Source organism: Jaculus jaculus, chromosome X, assembly GCF_020740685.1.
Source record: "Jaculus jaculus isolate mJacJac1 chromosome X, mJacJac1.mat.Y.cur, whole genome shotgun sequence".
Lineage (NCBI taxonomy): Eukaryota > Metazoa > Chordata > Mammalia > Rodentia > Dipodidae > Jaculus > Jaculus jaculus.
The window spans coordinates 54956949-54969259 of record NC_059125.1 but is presented as its reverse complement, the minus strand read 5'-3'; the positions used below and the strand labels follow the sequence as shown (position 1 = coordinate 54969259).

The 12311-nt window shown below is 38.9% G+C and overlaps 1 protein-coding gene across 4 annotated transcripts in view; it reads right to left on the bottom strand.

Annotated features, from left to right (window-relative positions):
- Wnk3 (WNK lysine deficient protein kinase 3) overlaps positions 1-12311 on the bottom strand; it is a 210452-nt gene that overhangs the window by 97052 nt on the left and 101089 nt on the right. For all 4 annotated transcript variants that reach the window (XM_045140319.1, XM_045140318.1, XM_045140320.1 and 1 more), the window contains exon 8: positions 194-473. In XM_045140319.1, coding sequence (XP_044996254.1) covers positions 194-473 — 280 coding nt within the window. The remainder of the gene's footprint in view (positions 1-193; positions 474-12311) is intronic.

Sequence of the window (12311 nt, the reverse complement as noted above, 5' to 3'; positions counted from 1 at the left end):
CCTGGGCTACATATTGAGATCTGTCTCAAAATGAAAATTTAAAAATAGGGGTGAGAAGACTCAGTGGTTAAAGTGCTTACTATGCAAGCATATAGTATAGATAATAAAAAACCAAAAGGCACAAAAGTATTATTTGAAGATAATAAAATATAATTGGACATTTCTCTGCTTTGATAAATTATGACTGTTTTACCTCTAACAGTGGTAGAGTGCTGCTGTGGTTTTGTTTGTGGAGGCTGTTGTCCAACATGTTGATCAGTTTCAGCTTCATCACATTCAGTCCCAGTGAGCTGAACAGGAGCAGGAGGCAGAGTTGTAGTTTGGTACCGAGGGAATACATTTCCCACAGATTTGCAGTCTTCTGAAAAGCTAGTAGGTTTCTTCTCCCTTGTCTTTCTTATCAGAGTCACTCGGTCTCTGATGGATTTAGCAACAGCTTTGGAATCACTTTCATGGAAGAAACCAGATTTGACCTACAAATAAAATGTACCAAGTAAAGTATGTTATTAACATTTAAAATTTTACTGTTTTGTTTTTTACTTGCATCATTATTTTATACTTTGTGATGGTTAATCTCTACTGTCAGCTTGATTGGATGAAGAATCAAGTGAGAGATACATCTCTGGGCACGTTTGTAAGGGCACTGCCAGTAACAATTACCTGAGAGGAGGAGAACACTTTCCTCCAGAGCAAGCAGCCCTTCTGGTGATGGTCTATATAGTAAAAAGCCCATTGTGCCTGACTGCCTTTGCTCCTGTTGTTGCCAACCTTTGCTGCCATAAGAACCCAGCTTCTTTGGCTTTCCAACATGGATTGAAGATTAGTGACTCTTTAGGAATTGCCCAGGCCTTCAGTGCCAGATTGGGACTGATCAGACATTCAGCCTCATGGCCTGAGAAGGTACCAGGTCCTTAGCTTCTCCAGCCTGTATTATATAAGCTAGTCTAATAAATTCTCTTGTAGTTATTTCTATTCCTCTATAGAACCCTAACATACACCAAATCCAAAATGCTACTAAATAACTAATAATAGTTGTCTCTAATTCAAAATTAATCAAAGTGCTAAGAAGTGACAAGAGGGTGTTCAGCATCCAGAGACATCTCTATCACACCCCTAAGGCTCAGGAACCATTGTAGAAGAGGTGTTGGAAAGAATGTAAGAGCCAGAGGATGGGGAAAGAGTGGTTTGGAAGGCTGTCTTCCAGGTACAAAGTCCACGACCTCACAGTGGCTGATATTACCTACACAAGACCTGTATAACAGGAGAGAAAAAAATGACATTAAAATAAAAGAGGGACTAGGTAGAAGGAAGGGATTCAGTGGAGAGGGTATATAGGAAGGAGGACAAAGGAGGGTGGCGGGAGGGGATTATGATCAGAATGTATGTATATGGAGGTTGTCAGTGAAAATTCTTGTTTTGCAATTTTTTATGAGAGAGAAAGAGCGAAAGTGAGAGAGAAAGTGAGAGCAAGAGAGAGCGAAATGGCACACCAGGGCCTCCAGCCACTGCAACTGAACTCCAGATGTGTGTGCCACCTTGTGTGCATGTGTGACCTTGTATGCTTGCATTACCTTGTGTGTCTGACTTATATGGGATCTGGAGAGTTGAACATGGGTCCTTAGGCTTTGCAGGAAAATGCCTTAACTACTAAGCCATCTCTCCAGCCTTGAAAATTCTTTTTAATAAAAAACAAAGAAAGCATACTGGTTAGTCACAAAACCAATATAACCCAAATGCTCACTGATGAATGGCTGTGTGACAAAATCATTAAAGTGTACATGCATTGATATCTTATTTAGCCAAAAAAAGGAAAGAAGTACTGATATAGGGTACTACAGTAAATGAACTTCAAAAAATAATACATTAATCAAACAATGCCAGACACAAAAGATCTCAGTTATGTGATTTAATTTAGATGAAGTATTTAGAATAGCCAGACATGGTGGTGCTCCGCTTTAATCTCAGCACTCAGGAGGAGGCAGAAGTAGGAGGATTACTGTGAGTTAGAGGCCAGCCTAAGACTACAGGCTGGGCTAGAATGAGACAATATTTCAAAAAAATTAGAAAAGGTTAACTCCATACAGACAAAAATGCAGATTGGTGTCTGCTTCAGGCTAGGGGAAGGGATAACTAGGATATAAATGTTTAGAACTAGATAGAGGCAGTAGTTTCACGATATTGAATGTGTTGAATGCCATCAAACTGTTTATTTAGAATACTCAATTGTATGTTATGTCAATTTCATGTATATAAAATTTTTCATGTGTATAATATAATTTGTCTCTATATTTTCTCTTGGTTGAATGTGTGTGGGTGGTATACATGAATGTTTGTATGTGTATGGGCGCATGTACGGGTGTGTCTGGGAGGAGAACAGTCTTGGGTGTCATTTCTCCATTATTCCATCCACCTCTTTTTGAGACACATTCTCTCATTAGTCTGTATATCACAAATTAGCTAGACTAGGTGGCCAATGATCTCCAGGGATCCACATGTCTCCACCTCCCCAGTACTGGGATAACAAGGGTATTCCACCATGCCTGGACTCGAACTCAGGTCCTCATCTTTGTGAGGCAAGCAGTTTACCAAATGAGCTACCTCATTAGGCTGTGTATATTATTTCTTATTTAAAGAAAGAATTTAATTGATATAAGAAAAAAAATTGTGGGCTGGAGAGATGGCTTAGCAGTTAAGGTGCTTGCATGCAAAGCCAAAGAGTCCAAGTTAGGTCCCCCAGGATCCACATAAGCCAGATGCACAAGGAGGGACATGCATATGGAGTTCATTTGCAGTGGCTAGGGTCTCTGGGACACCCATTCTCTCTTTCTCTCTCTTTCAAATAAATATGTAATAATAAAAAAGAAAAAAAAAACACCTCAGACGCTGAGGTATAAGGATCACAAGGTTTGTGGCCAGTTACATAGCTTATCTCAAAAACATAATAATATATATTCAGTAGCATTAGTAAAAATTATTGAAATACTTCAGCCTTAGGCCAGACGTGGTGGTACAACCTTATAATATCAACACTTGGGAAGCAAAAGCAGGAGGATTGAGAGTTTGAGGTCAGCCTGAACTTCACAGCAAATTCAAGGCAGCCTAACATAGCAAGACCCTGTCTCAAATAAAATAATTCAGACTTTGAATTTTTTAATTTTAATTTAAATGTGGTATTTCAGCACATGAAGCCTTATTATAGGTACCTATTAAATTTCATTAAAGATCAAAGGGTCAATCAGTTTTCCATGAGCTGAGCAATCATGGCCAAGAGCAAGTTGTCAGTTATGCTAGGTTTTTGAGGGTAGTCCCAGAGCAGCTGCTTTGGCTGAGACAAGGTAGATTTTGTCATGGGCTCCACTGTGGGCATGTCAGCTGGTGTGCTCTTAGTATCTTTTCTTGTATTAGCAGTAGAATACAGGGCCTGGAGCTGATGGACAGTATTGGAAAGCCATAATGCAGGTTGCCAGCATCTTTGGAACAGTCGTTGTCACAGGAATGGGCATATATAGTAACCAGGGCAATAATCTCCTATTATATTCATACCTTCCCATCTATGCCAACCCTCGTACTATAATAAAACAAATTCTTTTCTTCTCAAAAACAAACAAACCAATAAAGAAAGGGTTTTATCTGCAGTGTGCTTAGTACTGAGCACCACAGATATGCAGGTGACAAAATTGATCCTGTAGCCTATATGAACACATAATCTCTGGTGGAACGAGATGGATATAAGCCTGACTTAAAATAAAGTACAAGCTGGGTGTGGTGGTATACACCTTTAATCCCAGTACTAGGGAGCCAGAGGTAGGAGGATCACCATGAGTTCGAGTCCACCCTGAGACTATATAGTGAATTCCAGGTCAGTCTGGGCTAGTGTGAGACACTACCTCAAAAAACCACAGAAAAGTACAAATAAGCTGCTGGAAAAACCTTGAAGAAAGATCATATCTCTCTGGATAACACAGAAAAAAGTGTCATAGAGGAAAATAAATTTGGACATGAACTGAAGACCCCCAAATAGGACTATAAAGTATATTAAAGAAGTCATGGATAAAAGTTTGGAGTGGAGACCAACATTTTAAATAGAGGGACATATGCTTACAACAAAGTACTCCATCTTACTAGGCATTAACATAATGACAGAAGAAGAAAGGGTTATTTTTTTTTCTGTCTGTTCTGTAAGGAACAGAGATTAACAGCAGAGATGATGACTTGACCAGACTTCGTAGTAAAATAGTGGATTAGAAATCTCACCCACAAAAGCTGGGAAAAGAAAAGAAGCAAGATAATACACAATATACTTTTTTTCTTACAAGAGACAAATCTATATAAGAACTTATTAATCAAGCAGAGATCTGGGCAGAGAGGCAAGAGAGAACTGCTGCTAATCAGAGTGAACTAGCATAGGTACTGGTAGCAAGTGGCACTGGCCACTGGGAAGTGATTTTCCTCACACGCCAGCAGCCCTGCCAGCAAGAGAAACAGAAACAGTGGAGTAGAGTAGTGCTTCTCCCCATACACACCAGGCTTGTAAAAGAACCGGAAGCCAAAGATGGAGAAGACTTGTTTAGTTCTGTGGGAACACCAGTAGATAAGATCCTACAGCTTCCCCTCCCCTATATACCAGCAACAAGAACACTGAGACCTCAGCTAAAGCCAAGGGCTCCCACTCACCCCTCCCAAGACAGCATCTAGCCCAGCTGAGCCCAGCCAAGTTGAGAATGCACAAAGTAGGGAACTGATTTCAAATTCAGTGCTCGTGGGCTAGAAATTCACTTCAAAAAGCAACAAGTTGGATCATCAATGGGGCAATACATATCCTAAATCTGGTCCTATAGGTTAGAACTCAAAGGCAAATCTTAGCTCTCAAATCAGGGCATGATACTAAATGAAACATCACAGGAAGGAAAATGATTCAAAATCATCCCACCAAGGCAAAAATACCTACCAATGAAATAACTTTCATTTTGCTCACACTGGCCCAGGCTGACCTGGAATTAACTATGTAGTTTCAGGGTGGCCTTGAACTCACTACGATCCCTCTGCCTCCCAAGTGCTGGGATTAAAGGCATGCACCACCACGCCTAGCTAACTTTCATTTTTAAATTTAATTGTTTATTTAGTAAGTACACTTTGCCGTTTTTGATCACTTGTATGTTGTGGTTAGCTTTTGCAATTTTTTAGCACTTTTTATTTAACATTTAGTACCTCGTTTTTGAATCTCCACTTTTGCATACATATCTTATAATGGTTTTAGTTTTGCATATTCCTCAATTAGAATTTAGGAATATTCTATATGTTTCTCTACCCAGTCTAGTATTGTAGTAGATATAGCACTTATATATTTCCTTCTCATTCCAACCTGGTGTGCCCATTCTCCCCTTCCCATCCCCCTCTCTCTTCCCACCTCTCTCTCATACACAAATAAATATTTTAAAAAGAAAGAATTTAAGAAATCAAAGAAATAAACTCTTGATGCCATCCCAACGATACATAAAAAATCAGCTGAATGAAATAAGGAGGTCAATACAACATATGGGTAAAAAGATAGAAATACTCAAGAACAGCTGGCAAGATTGCTCAGTGGTAAAGGCACTTGCTTGCAAAACCTGCTGGCTAGGGTTTAATTCCCCAGTATCCACATAAAGCCATATGCACAATGTGGCACATGCTTCTGGAGTGTGCAGTAGTAAGAGGCCCTGACTTATCTATCTTTTCTCTGCCTCTGTCTCTCAAATAAATAAAATATTTTGAAAAATAAGCACTCAAGAAAAACCAAATTGAAATGATGGAGAAAGAAAAATGAACAATTCAAATAAAAAGTAGTGAAAAGCCTTACTAATAGGATGGAGCAAAGGAAAGACAGAATATTTTGAGCTTGAAGACAAGGGGGAGGATTTAGACTGTTCTAACAAGAATAAAGACAAATTAAATAAGGTATGAGTGGGAAATTTAAGACATTTGGGATACAAATCTATGAAATAAGAACACAAATGGAGAAGAACAGCATTCTACAAGGCATAGTTAATATCTTCAACAAAATCATAGAAGAAAATTTCCCCCAAACTATGAAGAGATGCCAATAAACATATAGAAATCATTTATAACACCAAACAGGCAAGAGCAGAAATGTTCCTTTCCTCATCTTATTATAATCAAACTAAGAAAGATACAGAACAAAGACAGCATATTGGGGACTTCCAAATAAGGTGGAGGATTACAAGCCTCAACAACAAAACCCAGGGAAAGAAGAGGAAGGATTATATGTTCTTTCTTTGGCAAGAGATAAGATCTGTAATGAGCTCACCTTTAATCACAGCACTCAGGAGGCAGAGGTAGGAGAATCAAAACGAGTTCAAGGCCACCTTGAGATTACATAGTGAATTCCAGGTCAGCCTGGACTAGAGTGAGACCCTGCTTCGAAAAACAACAACAACAAAAATGTAATGATCTTATTCAGACCGGTGAGATCTCTATGTAGAAGTATGAAGGAACACTGCTAATCAGTGTGAATTGGCTTGCCTAGTCAGAACCCCAGTAGTCACCAGAGAGTGCTTCTTCAACTCATATAATTTCCCTGTCTTTCCAACCTCATTTCTGCATTCTCTCTCCCTTAGGCCCTTCACTTTGTACTTAATAACTACAATCTTCCATAGCTTTAACAATTTCTAATGTGTGGAATTTAACAGTACCCAACTTTCTCTGCCCAGATGCTTTCCCCACCTCCATCCTTTCCAAAATTAACACTAGTCTGCATCTTAATTCATTCTATATCTCCAGTACTTCAAAGTACTCCGATTCCTAGTGTACTCCATTGCTCATTTATCCACTATCACATATTGAAGCTAATGGGACCACTGCTAACTCCCTACTATGACATTTACATAAAAACATATCTACCAGCTTTAGTCATTCCTGTTGTTCATATACTACTCTGGGAGTAGTATAGAGGACACACCAGGCCACTTGAGCTCCTAGATTTAAGATATAACTTCTGGAAAAATAAAAAAGGATATAACTTCTGAACTACATAGCTGATAAAACAAAAAGAAAATCTAAGCAATGAAATAACACAAGATAGGGAAATCCCACTGCAAAACATAAGAAAACAGAAAAATCAAGAAACCATACTTCCCTGAAACCTATAAATCCCACAGTAATTCCACACAGTGAGACTGAACTAGATGAAAAACCAAGCAGAAAGTTAAAAAGAATTATTATAATAGTAGTCAAAGAAATCAAACACATCCAAGGAGAAAGCAAGCTCTTGGAGGAATAATAAGCAAAAACAGAAAAGTACATGGATGAAATAAGGAAATTGACACAAGATATAAGTAGAGAGGTAGAAATACTGAAGAAAAACAAATATGAAATCCTGAAATGAAAAACACAGTATGCAAGAAATCCTAATTAAACTCAGTGAGACACACACACAAAGGTCATCAACAGGGCTGGAGAGATGGTTTAGTGGTTAAGCACTTGCCTATGAAGCCTAAGGACCCCAGTTCGAGGCTCGATTCCCCAGGACCCATATTAGCCAGATGCACTAGGAAGCGCACACATCTGGAGTTCATTTGCAGTGGCTGGAGGCCCCTGTGTGCCCATTCTCTCCATTCCTCTCCCTCCCTCCCTCCCTCTCTCTGCCTCTTTCTCTCTCTGTCACTCTCAAATAAATAAAAATAAACAACAAAAAATTTTTAAAAAGTCATCAAAATAGAAATGAGTCTACTTTAGAAGAAAGGGATTAGTAAACGGAGTAATGGAATAATAGAAGGCAGTGAGATCAAAATACATTAGGTAAATGTATAAAAATTGTTAGTGACTTAAAGACGTAGGAATACCATAATGTACTTTTTGTTTTGTTTTGTTTTTAATTTTTTTTTTTTTAACGTAGCCCCGACTGGCCTCAAACGCAGCATGTAGTGGAGTATTTGTTTAAACTTCTGATCCTTCTACCTCCACTTTCTAAGCACTGCAGACTCTGAAATGTCATGGTACCTCAAAGAGTATTATGGGCTGGAGAGATGGCTCAGGGTTAAAGGTGCTTTGTTGCAAATCCTGATGTTCTGAGTTCAATTCCCCAGTACCCATGTAAACCCAGATGCACAAAGAGGTGCATGCATCTTGAGTTTATTTACAGTGGCAAGAGGCCCTGGTGTGTTCATACTTACTTTCTTGCTCTGTCTGCCACTTTCCCTTTGATTCAAATAAGTAAATAAAAATACTTTTAAAAGAGTATTGAAATGTTAGTGGACCTAGAGTCACACCCCTACAATCCCAGCATTTGAGATGGAGACATGAATATTATTGTTAATTTGAGACGAGCCTAGGTTATCTAGAAATACATTATCTCTCTAAAATAAAGAAAAACAAAACACTAAAACAAAATTAGATGAAAGCTCAATGAAACACACATATCCAATTTTGCTCCCTCACCAAAGCTCCAAATAAACCTCCCTCATGACAACTTAGGAAGAGTAAATACAGACCTGGTGGCACACACCTATAATCCCAGAACTTTGGAGATGAAGGCAGGAGGATCAGAAATTCAAGGCTATGTAGGAGTCTGAGGAGAATCTGGGTCACAGGAGGCCTTGTCTCAGTATCAGTCAGTCAGTCAACCAATCAATTAACATACAAGAACCAGGAGAATACAAAAAAGACAACAGCAACAATATTTTAACATCTTTGAACAGACAGATAAGTAAAAACTAAATCAGCAGATTTAGGAAAGGTAAAGTACAGAAAACTGAGAATAATTTCCATTTGTACTGACAAACCTCATAAAACACAGGAACTGACAGGACTAGCTACAGGACTAGCTATAAGGAAGACTAAAGTAAAAGTTTTTTGACACATTATTTAGGTCTCTATGTTCCACCTTCCATTTCACATTTTTGCATGTCTGCTTATTCTTACTTATAATTCTGGATATTTTTCCTCTTCAGAAAACAAGAGAGAGGATTTTTGGACTATATAACACCAAATGTAAAGGGTATGGCTACCATATTGAAACGAACAGTACTAAGGGATTATACACAGGTGGATATCAAATGCAGTAATACTTAGTTCTCATCCCCACATGGCTACCAAAATCCTGATAACCAGGCCCTTACCTCCAACAAGACTGAAAAGGTCCTCTTCTGATAAATCTTACCAACCTAAGACTTCTATATCTATGTCTGAGATTCACCCAACTAAAGACCCACCCCAGTTTCCCACAGTAGTCAAAGTTAATGAGTGACAGACAAGCAATCACACCATCCATTTGTTAGGCTACATTGTGGATAAACTTCAATCTGTTGATATGATATTATCATTATCATTGATATGCTATTAACACCACTAATTTAAAGCCAAAAAATTATCTAGGTGAAACTTTTACAAGCAGATGACAGTAGAAAGATTCGACATTGTTGACCTTGAAGGTGGGGTAGGGAAGGACACATGAAAGAACTAAAATGTGACATTTAGCAGTCTCCAGATAAAAACTAACAAGGAGGTAGATGCAATGTGGCCAGCTGCTTCTGCTGCCATGCTTTCCCTGATATGATGGACTATGTCCCCTAGAACTATAAGCCAAAATAAACCCTTTCACCCTTAAGACTACTTTTTGCTAGATATTTATCACAGAAATGAAAAAAAAAAAGAGTAATACACAAAACTGTTCCTGAAAAGTAGGGCCATTTCTTTGGTAAACTTATGTGGTCTATATGCCTTTAAACTGGTTTATGGGAGGAATGCACAAGAGTTTGGAAGTTTGGGCCAGAAAAGCCCTAAGCAGGGCTTACTGGATTGTGCTAGTAGGAATGTAGCAGACCAGATGGCTGAAAGAGACACAGATAGTGGAAGCCTCGCTCATGATGTTTCAGAAGACTCTATTGGTAATTCAGATAGAAGCAATTTGGGTGATATTCCAGCAAAAAATGGGTGTATTCTGCCAGTGTCCTAAGAATTTGAGTGAGGCTGAATTCAGGAATAATAACCTAATTTGTTTAGAAAAGAAATTTTCAAGACAGCATAACATTCAAGCTATGACATGGTAGTAACTCATTGCTCTTATTCAAATCTATAGTGAAGAAAGAACAAAAATATGTAAAATGAAGTGTGTCAAGAAAAGGTATGTAATCATGTTTAATATTTCAGACAAGGAGTGTGCAGATGCAAAAATCTATAATTGTTAAAAAGCTTAGCCACTGAAAGAGAAAACTTCATTCTCTTCTCTGGAATAGGAAAGGCACCTTGAACACAAGAGCCCATGCACTGAAGGATCCAAAAAGTAAAACTCATTTAAAATTAAACTTAGAATGCTCTTGAAGTGGTTCCCTGCTGTATAACAACTGTCAAGGGGAGAGTTTTCCCATGGTCAGTACACAGAAGATGATACAACTGTGATACAAGAGTATTTTCCAACTTGGCAGCAGAACTTGGCAGCATTGTCTATGTGGCACTTGTTTTGCAGGCACAAAAGATGTAAGATTGAAGGGGTCAAGGAGTCTTGTTCAATAGTTCCAGAGAGCTACTGAAGCCAAGCAATTGTGGCAGGGTTGAAGTCTCTGCAAAGACCCTGATAGGTGACTGTGCAAAACTGTGAAGGTGAAGTATAAAGTTATAATGGTGATGTTATATCATAGGCTGTTAGAGATGCCAGAACCATGGGACATCTATTGAGGAAAATAGTTGGCTAGGAGTGGATCTGGCTGCAGAAAGAGGGTATGTATGCATCAGGCAGCAGAGCTGGAGGAGCAGGGGTACTCAAGTCCTTTGGCACCCAGATGATTCCATGACAAGCCCTAGATACAAGACATGGAGCTGGAGGATTTGGTGTTTGCTCTGGTAGGTTTTGGTCTTCTTTGCTCTGATATTTCCTTATTATGTGCTCTCATTCCTCCCTTTTGGAATGATAGTATCTTTGCCATTGTGTATCAGGATTATGTATCTTGTTTTTATATGGGGTTTATAGTTAAGAGATTGCTTTGAGTCTCAGAAAGAACATCGGACTTTGGAATAAATAGTGTTGGGACTGACTTTTAAAGTTGAATTTAATACATTTCTTTCATTATGAGTTGGTTCTGAGCTTATGGGAGTCAGGGGCAGAATATTGTGGTTTGAATGTGAAATACCCTCACAGACTCATGTTGTTGAACACCTGTTCCCCAGTTAATAATACTTTTGGGGAAGGTTGTGGACATTTATGAGATGAAGCACTGTTGGAGGAAGTTGGGTGCTATCCTTAAAGTTTTATAGCCAGACCCAATGCCTATTCAGACTCTTTGTTTCCTGACTGTGGATACAATGTAAACAGCCCCTTCCTGCTGCCATAACTTCCCTTCAATGATATACTCTAGTCCCCAGAACTGTAAGTCAAAATGGTGGCACATGCCTATAATCTCAGCACTTGGGAGGCAGAAGTAGGAGGCTCACTATGAGTTCAAGGCCAGCCTTGGAATACAGGGTAAATTCCAGGTCAACTTGGGCTAGAGTGATACCCTACCTTGAAAAAAAAGGGAAAAAACAAACAGCAAGGAAGTAGTTCAACTACATGAGCCTATGGAGGGCATTTCATCCAGAGAGTAAAATTAATGGGCTACATGTAAAAGATCAGCAACCAGATCAAACTTGGACTTTCCAATAATACTGAAAGCTTGAACATACAACAATAATTTCAAATGAAAGAAAAATATCATCCTAAAATGCTTTGGCTAGACAAAATAATCAATTAAATATGAAAATGCAAAATGGCCTTTTCAAAAAGGCAAGTCTCAAAGAAATTAATTGCAATGCATTCTTTTCTTTAAAAATATTTTATTTATCTATTTATTTATTTATGAGGGAGAGAGAGACAGAGGCAGACAGACAGAGAAAGAATGGGTGAGCCAGGGCCTCCAGCCACTGCAAAGGAACTCCAGACAAATGCACTTCCTTGTGCACCTGGCTTATGTGGGTCCGGGAAAACAGAACCTGGGTCCTTTGGCTTTGCAGGCAAATGCCTCAACTACTATGCCATCTTTTCCAGCCCCATTATTTTCTTACTTAACAAGCTACCTGCTGTGGTCTACTGAGGGTGGAAGCTGGTCATGGGGGGCTTAGAAATAGAAAAATCTGTCACCTATTCACCTTTCAACACCACAGTTACCAGACAACTAATTTCCAGTCTGTACAATAGCTTCTGACTATGTTCTGAGTCATAAGTGTATTCTCCCAGGCTCACTCAGGACCTTATTTTTTCAGGCAAGTGCCTTAACCTCTGAGCCCTCTATCCAGCCCTTTTCTGGAACTTTTTACCCAATCAAACAAACACCATGCCTTCT